The following is a 19,057-nucleotide window of genomic DNA, read 5'->3' as shown; positions in this document are numbered from 1 at the left end:
ACATTTACTAATATCAACTAATGAAACCTTATTGTAAAGTGTGACAGATAACCAGAATACATGTAATCAGTACCTACCCAGCATAAATATTGTGCTGAATAAAACCATCGCATTGTATAAAATCTGTTATTAAGTGCCAGACATGTCATGTTGGTGGCTGTAATATCTGAGAAGAACCTTTAAAGCAACCTTGCATTGTCCCTAAAATAAACATTCTGAATTTTAACTAGATTTTATTGAAAAGAAAATATAGTTTTGAAAGCTCTCAATTGCCAAACCTGAATTTGTAGAATGTCCAGATGAGCAAGTCTTCATTGACTTCATCTGTGAATGATAATGCAGTTATCCCAATATTGCTTTGTGCTAAAATCCTTTAGGTCAAACGTGAATTAAAATAAATATATTTTTTTCTGGTAACAAATATTCTTTATCTAGTTATCTACCAAAGTGAAGTCATAATTTAAGCAAATACCTTTCTTTTAGGAACGAGAATTGGTTCCGCTTCAATGGAGCTTTCTAGAATCTTTTTTGTGGGTTTGCGCTGTCTTTTTGAGCTTAGACACACACTGTCACCTATTCAAAAATCATTAAAAATCAATCACTTTCGACTGTTATTTATCTGATACTAAAAGTATTGAATATGATCATGAAATACAAACAAAATAAATTAGTGGTATTCTGCAGTACATCTTCATATAATCACCGCATATGGGACCCTGGACCACAAAACCTTTGTTGCACAAGCTTTATGTTGAAGTCAAAATGCCTCCCCAAAAACATTATAAAATTAAGTAAAGATCACTTTTCTTGGTTATATTTGGTAAATTTCTTACTGTAAATATACTCAAACTCCATTTTGAAATAGTAATGTGTATTGGTAAGCACTTTTGTAACAAAGTCAGTAAACAGTGTAAAGCTAAACGTGTGTGTGTGTGTGTGTGTGTGCGCGCGCGCGCATGTGCACAAACTTTATAAAGACATTGTGTTTGACTCATCGTGGCAGAAAGGCTTGAATTAACTCAACAACAAACACATCAAATAACCATTGGGAAACTTCTTACTGTAGTAAGGGAGATCTGCTTCATTCTTGTCTGTCACTGTGCTGTTTATCTACGTGAGATACTGCAGGTGTAGGCTACACCCATCAAAGCGATCTCTATAGCTCTGATACACATGTCGGAATAGTGAGCAGAAATAGGAGAACCAGCTCATTTGCATTAAAGGCACAGGCATCAAAAACAGCTACAGTGTTGTTACAGACACATTCTTGAGACACAAAAGACTTCTCTTAAATCTTGAAAAAGAGGTAAAATAGGTGGTCTTTCAAAGTAATTTTCTCAGTATTATGATTTTTTTGAACCCTTAAGGCCCGTGCACACCGGGATGCTTTTTGCTTGCTTTTTCCGTTGACGTTTAACGCCTCTTGACTAAATTAAGGGCGCCAATGTGATCGTGCACACCCAACGCACAAAATGACAGGCGTAAAAGCGTCATTTTTAAAGAAACACCTCATGCTTGTTTTTTCCTTCTCCACCAATCAGATTGGCACTTTTGTTGACATGCACGGAGTTGCTGAAGTTATAGTAAACAGCACTTGGAGGTGCTCGAGCGCAAAACTGTCAATGCAAGCGCACATTGAAGAAGATCCCCAGAGGCGATATGAACATGGAGCTGCTTATTGCACTGCTGAAAAATAATAATTTCTTCATCGCTAGAGCTGCAACTTGAACTATCCATGCTTGTTCGAATCGCCAGTAACTTTAACAACAAGCGTGTCAACTTTCTCTCGTCTTCTGTGTTACAAGCGGGTGTCAGAAGTTTAAAGTTGTGTAGCGCAATCTAACATTAAGGAGGAATTTTGCATACTCTTCTGCTAGACGCCAGTGAAAGTCACTTGGGTTTGAATCCGGAAAAACGTCTCGGGAAAACACTGATGATAAACGCAAACGAAAAGTGTCCCAGTGAGTACAAGCCTTTAGTTTCATTCATTTTCTTTTCGGCTTAGTCCCGTTATTAATCTGAGGTCGCCACAGCGGAATGAACCGCCAACTTATCCAGCACGTTTTTACGCAGCGGATGCCTCTCCAGCCACAACCCAGCACTGGAAAACATCTATTCACACAAACATTCACACACTAAGAACAATTTAGCTAACACAATTCACCTGTATCGCATGTCTTTGGACTATGGGGGTAACCAGAGCACCCGGAGACAACCCACGCGAATGCGGAAGAACATGCAAACTCCACACAGAAATGCCAATTGACCCAGCCGAGACTCGAACAGCGACCTTCTTGCTGTGAGGTGACAGCACTACCTACTGCGCCACCACGTTGCCCCTGCCTTTCCAGATTTTCAGATTTTCTAATTGCTAATTGCAAATATTGTCCTATCCCAACAAACAATCCATCAATGGAAAGTGTATTTATTTAGCTCATATGTGATGTATAAATCTCAATATAAAACAATTATGACTTTGTTGTTTTGTGGTCCAGGGACACATATGGCAAAACAATGTGATTTATTATGTTTTTATTTATTTGTTTTCAAAAAATGCATCATCATCATCATCAATTAAAACTTGAGAAAAAAATACTCACCAATGGCTACAGGATTTGGTCTTGGAAGCTGGTCCCTATTGGAAATATCATCACATGGTGATGGGATTATTTCAGGAGGTGGAGTCAGTGTTTCTACAGACAACACTTGACTCTCTTGACATGGTGCGCCATTTATTGAAGAAGTGCTCTGGGACTGGTCTTCTGGAGGAGGAGTTTGTAATTCTTGCAGAGGTCTTGAAACATCTTGTTCTGTTACCTGAGGCTTCTGTATACCTTCATCATATGTTTTCTCCACTGGTGCACTGCAGTTGTGGTTTTCAACCTGTTCATAAGTATAAAAAAATCCTTGTCATAAAGTAAAAGCAGATTATGGAAAAAATTAAAACTTGATTAGCATAAACTGAGCTACCTTAGTAACTGACTCAGGTTTCTTTTTTGCTTTCTTCTTAGCAGAAAACAACTGATCGTATTCTTCTGTCCATTCAATGAGTCGTTTACTAGGTTTTCTAATTCGTTTGCATTCTGTGAAAAGCATAACAATTTTTAGCCCATATAAAAAGACAATATTAGATGACATTAGCATTAATTACTTTGACAACCTTACCTGCTGGGGCGTCAGTGTTTTGACAGTTGCCTTGATTGCTTTCCAATGCATTGCTTGTAGTTTCAGGTCCAAGAAAACAAGACTTGTTTGTACCATCCACTGAAACGTTACAATTTTCTGAGGATACTCTTTCTGTCTTGTGAACACAGTTACCTTCGACAATGTGTACCGTTTTTTCACAAACTTGGTCAAACTTCTGCCAACGCTTTTTGGGCACGTTGGCTGTGAAATTGGTTTCTGCTTCTTTTGAAGGAAGTCTGTGTTCAGATATCAGTTTGCCAAATGATTTGGAGTCGATGTTTGCTTTTACATCAGTGGTTTTCTTTTTCAAACTTATTTTTTTGCTAGATCTTTGAGCGGTTTTCGAACTAGTAGAGGCTAGGTGATTTTCTGGCATCACATTTGTCTTCGGTTTTACCTTCTTCTGCTTGGATGTTGCTTTCTCATCCTTCACATCTGAATTCAGCAACGGCTCCTCTTTGATAAGTTCAGTTGTGGGTAATGGTTCTATTACTAAAGCAGTTCCATCTTTTTCCCGGCTATCATGCATATCCTTAAGCATCATCAGGAATGTACTGAACTTATAGTTTGAATCAGGATGAAATGACAATGGCTGGCCACTGTGTTCATTTGCTAGTGACTTGAAGGATATTTCATTCATGTCGTCCATATCTTCCAGATTTAAGTGCAAAGATGGAGTAGGACTGGAGGATAAATCATTAACGTGACTCTTTTGTTTGCTTTTGGATGAATGAAAGGCAACGGGTGCTTGAGATACTAAAGAAGATTCATCTTCAGATTTGACTGAATGCTCATCATCTTTACAACATAAAAGTTCTGAAGACAGCTTGGCGTGTGTGCTAATTTTGGAGTCTTCTCTCAGATCATGGATTGCAGCAGTTGGCATCTTCTGTAAAGGGATACTGTTGTCTACATCAGATGTTTCAAGTAATGGAGAATCAAAACAAGATACACAATTTTTTGTTTCAAGATCTGAGCTTGACTCTTTCTTCATCCAGTCTGCGTCCTCCATTGCCTTCAGTGCTCTTGTCATAAGGCGACTACTTGCTGGAAGGCACTTCACTCTCCTATCTAAAGCTTTCTTGGCTTCGGTAGACAGATGTTCAAAGCCGGTGTTGTGATTGTCCTTGGGTTTCATGCTTGCGGAATCTGGCATCTTAATTTTACAAGATACCTTCCCAAAAGAACAATTCACAGATTTAATTCCAGCACGACTAATACCATTAACTTGACCTTTACCAGTTTTGCTGAACCAAAGGCCACCTTGGTTCTCCACATTCTTCTTTATTTCTTTGTCATTTGTACTGGGAAGCAAAGTTGGGGTTGAGCTTGATTGTTTACTATTAATAATGTAGTGATTGGATATCTGTTCGTTGCTTTTGGGGAATCTGCGGATCTGTGGCACAGAATCAATGTCAGAGTATGGACTGTCCAGGGCATCCATAATCGTACCCTTTTCGCAATTAAGTTCCTCAGATATTCTGAAGTGTGTTATAGTTGGTTTCTTTTTGTTTTTAGACTTGCGATTATGTGGTAAGTTGTTCAAGTGGTCTTTTTGTATAACTGGTCCATTGATAAGAGAACTGCTGTTGGGTAAATCCACTGGTAAAGACACTTTGACTTCAGTGTTATTTATGGTTTCTTCTGAAATTGTTTTGAAGGCTGGGGATGGAGAAGTGACTCTTGGTTTCTCTAGTAGAAGTGCTTCTGCTGCAACCACACTAACACTCCAAGAGTTCAGAAAACGCTTGGGTATCTGCAAAGCAACCCAAGAGTAACAATTTCACAAGGGTTTTTATAAAGTGTCACAATATCCATTTAACTGAAAGGATTTTTTTGAAAATTACAGAGTGCCTGGTGTTTTTGTCTCTTTGGTGTCCACTTCCTTTCACAAAAGGGAGATTGTTAAACTGGTAACCACCAACAAATATATGAGTAGATCGCTCGGGAACCCATGCCTGTTCTTCAGGTTCCCCAAATGTCTTGAGGAAATACTGACGAGTTGTCCTATCCGGTGGCTCTGTAACACACATTTTTTAAAATTTAAGGTAGGACAATAGATTTGCAGGTGGATTATGCAGAAATTTATGTTTTTGTTGCTGTGTTCTTACCTTTCATTTTGTGATAAACTCCCTCAAGTGGGTGAACAATCACCTGACATGGCCACCATGGTCTTCGGTTAAATTTAGCCCATATTACTTCACCCTCTAAATATTTCACTGGCGGTAGAGTCTTTGTTTTTGATTTTTTCCTCTGCTTCTAGACATATAAATGAGTTTTGCTTAAAATACAAATGAATGTTTTTGGTAATTCTGTGTTTTATGTGAATTGGTTCGATGTTTTAACATTTAAACGGATAATGTCATAAATTTTTGTATAATTTAACAATTAATTACTGATAGTTATACATTCATGAGTCAAAAATCTTTTACTGTAAAATACAAAAACCACACAATATTATTTCACAAGCATAAGTGCAGTTTCAAAATTGCTAAAGTGCATCACTTTCTAAAACTTAGACTTATTTTTAAAGCTACATAAACATTTAATTGGAATATGTAACTCTAATTCACATGGGGTGTCGGCGGTAACGCTTGACTGACGCAACTGACATATTGATGACAGCCAATCCCATCCAGCTTAGACTGCAGCACAAAAAAGACACAGAAGTAGTAGTAGTATATTAGTAATAGTAAGATTGATTATAAAGCACTAGGTGATTTAAACTGTTATAATACTTTTTTCCTCCATTTTGAAATACTGCTACTCTCTGGTGTTGCATGAACTTGATTGACTAGAACTGAACTGAACTTAAACTCTGAAAACTGAACTGACACTGTTTCAATTCACTATAATCTTCAATGTGAAGCTGCTTTGACACAATCTGCATTGTAAAAGTGCTATACAAAAAATATAAATTGAATTGAACTAGCATCTGATTGGCTGAGGCCTACATTGGTGCTTTTTCAACTTCTGCCGTAAGCAATGGATCCAATGCAACTGGACAGATCCAGAATTCAACGAGAAGTTTAAATAAAAAGCGTTAACTACGACACCCAGTGTGAAACAGTAAGAATGGTTTGACGGAAATGGAGAAACAGAACCAAAACTTGCCATTAATATCCCACCAGGCCTGCTCACAAGAGTAGAGAGCCCACTATCACTTTTAGTCTTATCCTGAAGGACCACATCTTGCTCCAGGGATGAGTGAGCCTTTGAATTTTTACTTCTAGACTTGCCATCCAATTTTGTCTTTAAATTTGTATTTGTTGTAAGGTCGCTCGTGGACCCACACAAGTCTCTTTCTGGCTGAGACACTGGCACCGGATCTTCATCCTCTTCCTCATCTTCAAACAGAATGGACTCAAAGTGTAGTCCGTTTGCAAACGGACTGGATGAATCCAGACTAAAATCAGGGCTTGGTGGGGATGTGCAGATGTCAGACAGACCTGCATCCATTTTGAGACAGATGTGTCAATAACTCTGGCTACCACACACCAATCTGAGTTTCTCGTACACACATTGTTCCATAAGCCTCGTGGGTCCCTGTCAGGCAGAGGCAGGTCCTGATCCTCCAGGGTCAGATCTCTAAGGCGTCTCTAGGAATGATAAGTGAGTAACTGCGGTGCTTAGATTTTAACCCACAGAAAGATGAGACAGGAGGAGTCAGGGTCAAAGCCAAGTGTCTGTCTGTTGACAGGTGATGCTTTTCCATCTACTTTCTAGCAAATCTGGCACCTGTGGATGAGTTTACTGAGAGTAAGGACATATTGCCTAATCACACTGGCATTGTTCCATTTTCTGAAAAACAAATGTAAAGAAATATAAGCATTCACCTAAATGCTAATAACAGTATGCAACACCAGTAAAAGGATAAAAATACCCATTTTAGGATCAGATTTAAAGGTTTATGCTAATAATATTGAAAGACAAATATATAAATTGTGTTTATGACTGAATCCTTTATTATTGGTTTATAATTTCATGAAGTAAATAATAGTTCAGATGCAAAACCTTCTATGCCATCTGAAATTTTCTTCATGTTTTCTCAGCCTCCTATCTTTACGTTCAGTTATTTCACTTTAAAGGGAAAAGAACCAAATCTTTGCCCTAAAAGAGAAATAACTAAACCTACACACAGAAGCCTGAGACAAAAGCAAATTTTAGATGAAAATTTTAGTTATCACTTAAAAGGTTTTTGCATTAGAACTCTTCAGTTGTAGTAATACAGGAAAGCGGCCAAGACTCATCCAGAACTGTGGTTAGCAGTCATACACAACTTTGACCTATTTTGCGATCATACTTTTATTTAGATGAAGATTTACTTTTAACTACATAAAAAGACCAAACCAAGTTATTCAATAGTACATGTTTCTACAAGGAAAAATGTTAACATTTCTGCTGAGCTAAGGTCAGGACTTAACTATTTTAGGACCAGAAAAAAGAGCCCCCATACTATTAAACTGTTTTACTTGAATTAAATCTCGAATTTAAAAGCAAATTAGTCCATAATACATTATTAGTCTTCTTGCACATCCATAAGATCTCAAATTTTAGACAGGTAGAAATGCTCTTCTTGGAAGAGCAGTAGCATCCTTTTTTGCTGTCCCGCCTAAAGCCAATGTCCTGAAAATCTTTAAAAGTTACTGTAAGTTGTATTTTGTAGATTTTAAAAAATCCAGACTGCATATTAACAATATCATATCCTTTTCCAACCTGCCAAACATCAAGTTCTTCCAGATGTTCTCAGAAATCTCTCATTGGTAAACATTCCACCTGATTGTCATCTCATTATTTAAAACACCCGCTCAAATTACTCTCTGTATAACTGTTATGATCTGGTGTTCTTTGGCATTTATATACTTGAAAAGATACATTTCCCTGCTAAAAAATACAGCTTAAACCAGCCTAGGCTGGTTGGCTTGTTGACCAGCCTGGTTTTAGAGGGGTTTTGGCCATTTCCAGGCTGGTTTACAGCCATTTCCAGCCTGGTCTTAGCTGGTCAGGCTGGAAAATGACCAGCTAAATTCAGCTTGACCAGCCTGGTTTAAGCTGGACTTAGCTGGTTTTGGCTGGGCTCTCATCCTGGCTAGGTTGGTCAAGCTGGTTTTAGCTGGTCATTTTTCAGCCTGACCAGCTAAGACCAGGCTGGAAATGGCCAAAACCCCTCCAAAACCAGGCTGGTCAACCAGCTAAAACCAGCCAACCAGCCTAGGCTGGTTTGAGCTTTTTTTTCAGTAGGGATGTGAAATATTTTATAAACTAAGCTACTAAATGAATTTGTCTATAAATATTTTTAATTATACATTTCAATCTAGTTATTAAATTGTATGGAAATGTATTAACAATGTAGCTGAATTTTACACAAAAATTAAACTAAATTCCTCAAAGTTTTCTGCACGACTAGGTTCGGAGGGTTTACAGTAGGCCAGTATGGAGAGCCATTTCGAGCTTTACTCCAAAACACAGGGGCGAATCAATGAAAGCGGGCGCACATATATGACAGAGCCGAGCATGAACTCTGACTGACTATTCTTCACAATTCACGTGAAGAAGTATGAGATTCAGAAATGACATGTGCAACTCCCAGCGCTGGGTTAATTGTCACGCGTGCTAATCTAAATAGTATATCCTCGTATTTTAATACTATGTATCTCCCGGTAAATAAGCGAGTTCACACAGTTACGCCTAACATTTCGTTTAAAAAAACAGACAGAATGTGATACCCAAGGAAACACCGCTGAAATCTTACCATTTGCATGTTGACCAGTGTCATTCATACTGAAAACACTTTGTTTGTGCGCGTGAAATGACCCCTTTTCCCAAATTGTGAAAGTGGATCAAGAAAATCCCAGCCGCAGCTGCAGTAGTAGGCCAGAGAACCTGAGAACACATTCATGCTACCATCACTCTCCAGCCCTACAGTATAAAAACACAGCAAAGACATGCATTAAAACACTCACGCACAGAGCAGGCTTCCCAGTGCGCGATGTCTGAGTCACAGCGTACCTCCGCTTTACGATATGGACGTTGTACTTTTCATTTTCAGTGATTATGGTTTCCTTTGCTGTCGACCTGCCCCTGGTTCTGTTTCAAGCCCGTGACTATGTGTCTATGAACAGCAGCCAATCGGCACAGCAACCCAGCCCCCTGTGAGAGGAGCTCTCCTCAACTCCTGTGCTTCACTTTATCCCTAATACACATCTCAATAAACGCTCAAATGCCGTTTTAAACGAGTATTTCGGCGTCTTTTTTAACATTTTCCCCAGTTACATGGTAGAAACTGTGTTTTTATAACGAGCTGATGTTTCTGCTCATAATTGACAGCATCTTTCATTGAAGTGATAGGAGAGAAAATTCTGAAACAAACGCAAATATTTAAAACAAACCTTCGGAGCATTATTAAAATACGTTTTTTAATTCTACGTTCAGCGCTCTTTGTCATTCAAGATGGAGTCTGTGTGCTGGCACAGGCCACAAAGTGTTAAATTTCGATTTTGAAATAAGTCTTTATACATCCAAGAAGTTGTGACTCGTCTTTCAACGACGCTTTTCACATTGTGTTAATGATAACAAGCCTCGCGTTCAACGTGTGCTATGCGTTCTACAGTGTTGCGCTATGATGGCAAATTTGTGCATATATTTATGCATTAATACAGGATGTGTGTAATAAACAAGTCACAAACACGAACACCGCCAGCAACGCAGCTTCTCCGTCTCATTAAGTCACATCTTCATACGAAAATGGCATCGAATCTGTTCATTCGAGTTATACTATATTTGGACGTGTGAACATGTATATCGCGTGTTTGTTTTTCTGCTTCTGCCGTTATTAAAACCATTCTGGTGAGAGAGAAAATGGAGGAGTCGGACATTATGCCGACGACTGTGCCAGGGATTAATATCGTGAGAGTTTGGCATTTGAGCGATTTAAAGCGACGGACAGATTAATTTAGATCCTATTTCAATAAGTGACAGCGATAACAGGTATTTGAGGTGGTTTGCAACATGTCTGTTTCAAATCCTGCATAACTCAAAACCTTACTGTTACGCGTCCGGTGAGGGTTATTTTTAGGGGAGGGCGTGTTTGGGCTTGGGGACTGTAGTCGTATCCACTCTACGCAGTTAAAGATGTTTCTCTCTGTCATCTTTAAAGTAAATCTGCGAAAGATGTCAACACTGGCGTTGAGCTGAGAGAGAAAGTGTTTCAGCGCTGTCTGTGGGCCTGCTGCTGCAGCTGCTTTCTGCTTCGCCTGAACAGCGCCGCACCTGACAGAAAAAAACACACCCGAGTTAAGGCTACAGTAGGAAACATACTCATCCTCACTTATAACCTAAATATTCTCATGGAAACATGTGCTACTCTTAATATTTTGTTTCTGTTCAATTTAAATAAAGCAAAATAATTTTTAATCAAATATGTCAGCACATTTAACCTAATTTTGTACTAATTTAAAAAACAACATGACTTGCAGCACGGTGGCGTAGTGGGTAGCACAATCACCTCACAGCAAGAAGGTCACTGGTTCGAGCCGCTAAATTGTCTGTAGTGTATGAGTGTGTATGGATGTTTCCCAGTGATGTTGCAGCTGGAGGGGAAACATACGCTGGATAAGTTGGCGGTTCATTCCGCTGTGGCGACCCCATATTAATAGAGACTAAGCCGAAAAGAAAATGAATGAATGTTTGTGTCATATAATGTCTCCTTGTTTCTACTTTAAATCACTTTTAACACTGAATATCTAATGTTGGCCTACTGTGTAATAAAGAACAATTTGTGAGGTGTTAAACGAAAGTGCTGTTGTACTTTTTTGCCAATTTTAAATAATTCTATTAAATTATGAAAATAAAAATTATTTTATTAGCAACTTCATTATTTTTAGATTATCATTTCTATTATAAAAGAAAAATAGCAAAATATCTGCCAAAATTGAAAATAAATTTAAATGATTTAATTTGCATTTTCACTGTGACAATGCATCATCCCTGTCAAATTGATAAATAAAATAAAGCTGGCAATATAATATTTAATTTTCACTGCAAATATATATTTTTTTACAAAGCATTTTATTAATGCTTTAATTAATTAATTTTATTTTCGGCTTAGTCCTTTTAGTAATCAGGGGTCGCCACAGCAGAATGAACTGCCAATTCATCCAGCAGATGTTTAACACAGCAGATCCCCTTCCAGCAGCAACCCATCCAACATCAATACACACTCATTCACACACATACACTACAGCCAATTTAGCTTACTCAATTCACCTATAGCGCATGTGTTTGGACTTGTGGGGGAAACCAGAGCACCCAGAGGAAATCCACGCCAACACGGGGAGAACATGTAAACTCCACACAGAAATGCCAACTGACCCAGCTGAGGCTCAAACCAGCAACCCTCTTGCTGTGAGGCGATCGTGCCTCCCTAATGCTATAATCATGCATACTATTGATCATTACTGTTATATATACTTTTAAAACATGCATGCTATTTTAAAAGTTTAAAACAATACAACAAAAATATTGAAATTAAAAATATAACCCTAAGTCTATTTAAACAGCACATAAAATCATGGACAAAATTATTTGTACTCTTTAATATGTTAAGTATGGCTGTAAACATAACCTGCTTTGTTAACCCTTTTTATCTTTCATTCAAAAATCAAAATCTTGCTTCAAATCAACTTCATAAACAAACACTATGGAGCTAATAATATGCCAAAACAATCTGAATTTGAATTGTGTTAATTTGACTTATTGACAATTGTAATTTAACAAATCTGAATTTTTTTATATGCTGTTAAAACTTGTTTTGAATTTCATAACTTGAATATTGAACATCTGAAATTTATTTAGATGTTGAATTTTTATCGACGTATTTTTAAACTTCAGGTTTTTTGTGTTCTGAATTCACAGACTGCAGATATTGGGTTTGTAAAAATACTGTTTAAAATTTTCAAATGAAGAAATTCAGATCATCAAATTCAATATTCTAAAATTCAACCAGAAATTCAGATCGCAAAATTCAGATTCAGCAGAAAGTAGGCCAGGGGTCAACAGGGAAGAGTAGACGATCACTAAAAAGTCAAACTAATCATTTTTGCCAATCACAGGGCTCTTACACCTTTACCAAAGTTACATTTAAGAACTTTTCAAGCTCTTTCCAGGTGCATTTTAAACTATCTCAGCATTTTACAACTGTAGTAAATTATATATTTGCATGCACACACTTCTTCATGAAATTCAAAACAAGTTTTAAACTATCCCAGCATATAAAAATTCAGATTTATTAAATTACAATTGTCAATAATTCAATTTAACTTAATTCAAATTCAGGTTGTTTTGGCATGTTATTAGCTCCATAAAACTCCAACACATTATGGTGCTAGACAGACACTACTGCACCTTCAAATGGTATGAATCTATGGTCAGATGAAACAATTAAATTCGATTTTGGGAAGCAAACACACTAGATTCAGTTTTATTTTGGAAAATAAATGTTGGAATAGGTATTGCATGGGGCTGCAACACATACAAGGAATTTGTTTTCATGACAGATGTTCCACAGTATAACAGCGCAGGACACAACACAGATGATGATGAGAAATGAAGGGCGATAGGTCAAGAAAGAAATCACTCGCCACAAGAGGGCGTAAGATACAACAGAATGCGATTTAGGCTTGAGAAATATAGGTAGTTGACTTCTAGGCACTAAAATGCCTTTTTCTGTAGGCCTGCAACCAACGATTATTTTAACAACCGATTAATCAATGAATCGAATAAAAAAAAATAAAGGTATTAATTCCCAACCCTTTATTCGAAAACAGAACTAAATTTATTCAGAACTAAAACCTTTAGAAAGTGCACAAATATGTTGTCATTGAACATCCCTGAGCTGTTATAATAATAATAATAATAATAATAATAATAATAATAAAAATAACTTAGTAGTTTTGTCCTGTTACAAATCTTTTTTTTCGTTTTTTTATAAAAAATCTTAAATCAAGATACATACTAGACACATGCATAAGAAATTATGTCTTGTTTTCTCAAAAACACCTCAAAATGAAACGATTGTTTGCCTAAAACAAGCTAAATTATTTGCCAATGGGGTCAGAAAAATAATCTTAATGAGATTATTAAAGAGTTTTAAGCATCACTTAATTTTCTCTTGCCATTTTTCTTGTCTAGTAAAGACAAGTTTTATTGTCTTGATTTAAGATTCTTTTTAGATATTTGGACTGGAAATGAGACGAAATGACTAAGTAAAAAAAGTTTTTGCAGTGCGGCTATACATGACAACAGATGGAAAAATGAATGATCCAAAAAAGGAGAGTAAATAAAAACTCTTTAGTCTTCAATGCAAAGTGCAAAGCAACTATACCACCGCTGCTCTACTACTGGTATTAACCCTTTCACTCGTTTTAAGTTTGAGTTTAAAACATTCTATCTTGAATCGAGTGAGTTTTGTCAAAGTCCCTTTAAGGCAAGTAAATTCACTCGGTGGCCATCTTTGAAATGCCTTAGGGCAGTATGCCCAGGCATTCTGTTTGAATGGGGAAACATCAAATTCCCCAAAACGTTCCTAAGCTTACGATTGAATTTCATATTAGTAATCATCAATAAAATTAAACAACTGTCTCTTAAGTTTCATTTCTAAATGTCCAAATCACACAAAATCTGCAGAAGCTCAAGCCTGGTTCGAGGTAATCGATTTAATCGATTCGTTGTTGAAGCCCAACTTTTTTATTTTAATTTTTAAAGTAAAATATTGATATATTTATGTAGTTTGAAGTCAGATGTTTGAGAAAATATAAGAATCATATATATTTCTCCATTACTTGTTGAACATTTTCATTGAATATGGGTGTCACACCAAGGGACAACAAAACTTTGAAGGGGTTTCAAAAAAGTTAAATAAGTGAAAAATTCTGAGATGAAAAGTGAACATATCATGGGCTTCATTCACATGATCTTGAAAGGGTTCCTTCAAATAATAACATTTTTCAGTGGAATATGTGATTTAAAATGAGCATATAGTGTCACACCAGAGGGCATTGTTTTCACTGACAAAATTTATCAATTTCCTATGTTTTTAGAAATATATGGATTAAAAAAAAGATTGCAATTTATTAAAACTTGTAAAATTATGTCTTATGTATTTTTTATCGATGATTTTGTAGATTGCTTTTCAAATTATAAGAGCTGTAATTTACTGAACTATGCTTGTGTCAGTCACACCTTAGAACAGGTTTGAGATATGGCTCAAAAATTGGTAAAAATAATAACACTGCAGTGTTTATAAGAACTTAGTGGAAGAAATGTATAACCATTTACTACATTTTTAATTATGATAATACTAATTATATTAATTTTTATCATGTGTGACAGTTAAAATGAAACATCATGTCAACAATCCATACAACCAGATTCAAATGATTTATCCAAAAGCAACAATATTAACAGTTACACAATTACATGCAAAAATGACATTTTAGCCAAAAAACATAATGTAATCCTAATGTAAAGGCTTATTTTAGGCCTACACAAAGCCCAATCCCAATTCTATTTTTGTCTCCCTACCCCTTTTCCTTTTCCCTTGGTCCTTGAAACAGAGTGCGAAGGGGAATGGGACACCACTACAGCACCTGCACATATCATCATATGTCATCGCGATCTCTTGCTTCATATGAGATCAGAGGATCACGACTGCTGTAGTTATTCCAGTTGTTATTTTTTTGCTTTTATTCTGAGGAAATCACTGAAGGCATATATTATGTTATCATAACAATCTAGTGTGGCAATAAGCTCATAACTGTACTGTGCTTTTACACAGTGGCCATATTCATCTATGTAAACACACGAAAACAACATTATAGCAGACACTGTAAAAAGGGCATTCCCAGCCACCAGACTTTTCTGACAGGGTATTTAAGTGTCAGAATGTTGTGGGACTGCTGTACAAGAGTTATTAATATGGATTATAGATAGTGAAATTTAGCTGTTTTTATTTTAGCGTTTTTTTTTTTTTAAAGCATGACGATAAAAAACACGAACATGGTTATGAATGTATTAAAACATTTGCTTGTTTGTTGTAAAAATGTACAATAATGACAAAAGAAAATACTAATTTGTGGATCTGCTTACTTCAGGGTGCTGCTATGCTGTTGTATTCTGGGAAATTTTCTTACCCCTTGATTTCGAGTGTGATCCTGAAAATCTCCATTCAAAGGGGTATCTACCCCTTTCCCTTAGCCCTACTCCTTCAAGCTAAAGAGAATTGGGACATCCCCATACCTCTTCATGCGAATGCACAAAACGAGGGGTAGGGGTAAGGGGAAGGGCTAAGGGGTAGAACTAGGATTGGGCCAAAGTTACGTAATATGTTCTAATGTCCAGCAGATCGCATGCTGTTTTTTCTTACGCCCCCTAGTGGAAATTTATTTCAACCTTGACCTATTAACCCTTCAACAGTTGTTCAGTAGACTATTTGTCATTTAGTAATTAGATTACAAGATTTCTGTTAATCACTTAGTAGACTTTTTTTTGCGTTCAGCTACAACAGTAAACAAAAACTATTGCTTCGATATTTCAAGCATAAATGTGATTAAATAATGGTTAAATAATTTTACTCTGAAATTAATCTGAAAGCAATTTTTTATTATACGGTACTATTCCATTAGAGGCGGTTCATTCAGCTGTGACGACCTCAGATTAATAAAGGGGCTAAGCCGAAAAGAAAATGAATGAATGAATGAATGAATGAATGACTATTCTCTTAGATTAAACAAATTATTACATTTTTTTATTTGTTATATGAAAGTGTTATTCTATATGTTTTCCAAATGGGATATATATATATATATATATATATATATATATATATATACAACAGTTCTGTCTGGTTCTTGAATCTGATTGGCTTATAGCCGTGTGATATTCTGCAAATAACGGCACTCGTCCAGCCTCTTCACCCTTTACCCTTGTGTATTCCTCCTCCCACATACAGCAACAAGCAGAGGACATTACAGTTTGACAACTATTGCTCCTGTTGGACAACATTGTCACGGATTGGCCAGGCTCTTCCACCAACATCACGCATCGAGCACCTTCACCTGAGTATTAACCACGCACAGCTGCACCCAATCACTCCCATTCACTATATAAGCACACACCTCACTTCACTCATTGTCCGGTCTCGTTCCTACGAAGCGGACTCTGAGTGAACCACTTCCTAGGTTTCACTCCCCTACGATCTCATCAAAGATACTTACCTTAACTCTGTTTCCTTCCAGTCTGTCCAGTGTTCCCGGTGTCCTGTCAGCGTTGTGTGTCTCGTCAGTCTGTCTTCCCTGCAAGTCCTCTGGTGTGTGCATTCGGTCATCCTTCAGTGTCTATCCTCTCACCTGGCAAAGAGGATCATCAGTTCCTTCCAAACTCCATTCAACTCTCAATTATTATCCAATTTGCTCATCTGTTGTAATAAACATCATTTATACTTATACCCCTGTTTGTCCGTCTGCTTCCCGTAACAGAAGACCGGACCTACAACTATCAACAGCATGAGCACTCACGATCCCCTTCAGGAGTTGGTGGATTCTTTGAAGAGAGTGCTACTACCATCTGCTCCACTTCCCGAAGCACCACCAGCACCGAGCACTTCTTCACCGTCCACCCACTCATCCAGTCCCATGGCTCGACCAGCGCCCTACTCTGGCGGGGCGGAGGAGTGCAATGGATTTCTCTTACAATGTTCTCTGGTATTCACTATGCAACCCGAGTTATACCCTACAGATCGGTCCAAAATCGCTCTCATCATCTCCCTTCTCTCTGGATCGGCTCTTCGGTGGGCTGAAACCATCTGGCAACAGTCTGGGCCGGTAACAACTTCCATTCAGTCATTCACCCAGTATTTCAAGGAGGTTTTTGGTCGCGCGGATACTGAAGTAGCAGCCGGAGAACAGTTATACCATCTCAAACAGGGAGCCATGTCCACTCAGGAGTATGCTCTCAGATTCCGAACTCTGGCTGCTGCGAGCGGATGGAATGAGCGATCCCTCCTCACAACCTACCGGCTCGGACTAGAGCCCAGCCTCCGGTTACAGTTGGCCGCCCTCAACGACACGATGGGGTTGGAGAAGTTCATCCAACACTCTCTACGCTGTTCCGATCGTCTGAGGGTCTACCAGCATGATACTCCACCAGTATCCCAAGCACTCCTCCGTTCGCCAGAGCCAGCCGTCCCTCCAGAACCAGAACCAATGATCATAGAATCTGGTAGACTCACGATCACTGAGCGACAGAGGAGGCTGACCCGGGGTCTATGCATGTACTGTGGTGCCGAAGGCTGGACTGTCCCATTCGTCCAGTACGCTCTGTGGTGAGTTTGTTCAGTTCTCCCATTGAAAAAATGCATCCTCTCACCACTAATGTCCAGTTAACTACCCCTTCTGTCTCAGTTTCAGTCACGGCCCTCATCGACTCCGGGTCAGCTGGAAATTTCATCTCGCACGCCCTCTGTCGTCGACTCCAGCTTAACACCGAAGCCTCGACGCACGTCTACCAGATTCAACCCATAACCAACGATATCCATTCTCAGGCACGTATCCATCGAAAATGTGAATCCGTCAATCTCCAAGTAGGACTGCTCCACAAAGAGGAGATTCAATTTCTGGTTCTGGAGGGTGCATCGATGGATATCATCTTAGGGCGCCCGTGGCTGGTGAAGCACGATCCCATCCTCTCTTGGGGCACAGGAGAAATAAGGAGATGGGGTGAAGAATGCAGATCCAGCTGTTTTCCCGATCTACCCTTACAAATTCAAAGACCCCTTACTGTCTACGTCACGTCTGTCGAAAGTCCAGTCGAGAAACGATCCATTCAGATCCCGAAGATCTACTCCTCATACGAGGACGTATTTTGCCCCAAGAGAGCTTCCCAGCTACCTCCACATCGGCCATGGGACTGCGCCATTGACCTGCTTCCAGATGCTCCTATGCCCAGAGGTAGGATCTACCCGTTGTCCCTTCCGGAAACAAAGGCCATGGAGGAGTACATTCAGGAGGCTCTGAGTCAGGGGTATATCCGCCCTTCCACGTCACCCGCTGCCTCAAGTTTCTTCTTCGTGGCTAAGAAGGATGGAGGGCTGCGGCCATGTATTGACTACCGAATCCTTAACCAAGGTACTGTCAAATTCCGCTATCCCCTTCCTCTCGTCCCGGCGGCCCTGGAACAACTCAGATCCGCCAAAATTTTCACCAAGTTGGACCTCCGCAGCGCCTACAACCTGGTGAGAATACGTGAGGGGGACGAGTGGAAGACTGGGTTTGTGACCCCTACTGGACACTACGAGTATCTGGTCATGCCCTATGGTCTGGTTAACACCCCCTCCGTATTCCAAAACTTCATCCACGAAGTCCTCCGGGAGTTCCTCCATCTCTTCGTCATAGTCTATATCGATGATATCCTGATTTACTCCCGGAGTGAGGCCGAACATCGCCACCACGTTGCGGAGGTCCTGAAAACCCTCAGGAGACATCATCTGTATCTCAAGGCTGAAAAATGCTCCTTCCACTTACCATCTGTTCAGTTCTTGGGGTACATCATAGATCAGAGAGGGGTTCGTATGGACGAGGGGAAGGTTACCTCCGTCATCTCCTGGCCAGAACCCAGAACCATAAAGGAACTTCAACGTTTCCTAGGATTTGCCAATTTCTATCGACGTTTCATCCATAATTACAGTCTCATCACCGCCCCACTCACCAACCTGTTAAAAAACAAACCCAAAACACTACCCTGGCCTCCCGAAGCCGCCGCAGCCTTCCAAAACCTCAAAGACTCCTTCACTCAAGCTCCACTCCTGACTCATCCCGAT

General features: G+C 38.8%; 1 protein-coding gene across 1 annotated transcript in view; it reads right to left on the bottom strand.

The window, feature by feature from the left end:
• Positions 1 to 9,255, bottom strand: part of nsd1b (nuclear receptor binding SET domain protein 1b) — a 57,970-nt gene extending 48,715 nt beyond the window's left edge. The window contains exons 1-10 of the mRNA XM_056445956.1: positions 9,150 to 9,255; positions 8,939 to 9,069; positions 6,301 to 6,987; positions 5,298 to 5,445; positions 5,034 to 5,206; positions 3,166 to 4,942; positions 2,971 to 3,083; positions 2,601 to 2,883; positions 473 to 573; positions 279 to 324 (exon numbers count right to left, since the gene is read on the bottom strand). Of these exons, the coding sequence (XP_056301931.1) occupies positions 279 to 324; positions 473 to 573; positions 2,601 to 2,883; positions 2,971 to 3,083; positions 3,166 to 4,942; positions 5,034 to 5,206; positions 5,298 to 5,445; positions 6,301 to 6,645 (2,986 nt within the window). The 5' untranslated portion in view covers positions 6,646 to 6,987; positions 8,939 to 9,069; positions 9,150 to 9,255. The remainder of the gene's footprint in view (positions 1 to 278; positions 325 to 472; positions 574 to 2,600; positions 2,884 to 2,970; positions 3,084 to 3,165; positions 4,943 to 5,033; positions 5,207 to 5,297; positions 5,446 to 6,300; positions 6,988 to 8,938; positions 9,070 to 9,149) is intronic.
• Between the last annotated feature and the right edge of the window lie 9,802 nt (positions 9,256 to 19,057).

The sequence above is a fragment of the Danio aesculapii genome, chromosome 21, assembly GCF_903798145.1.
Source record: "Danio aesculapii chromosome 21, fDanAes4.1, whole genome shotgun sequence".
Classification (NCBI taxonomy): domain Eukaryota; kingdom Metazoa; phylum Chordata; class Actinopteri; order Cypriniformes; family Danionidae; genus Danio; species Danio aesculapii.
The sequence above is the reverse complement of the archived record's forward strand: the minus strand, read 5'-3'. Positions and strand labels throughout refer to the sequence as shown.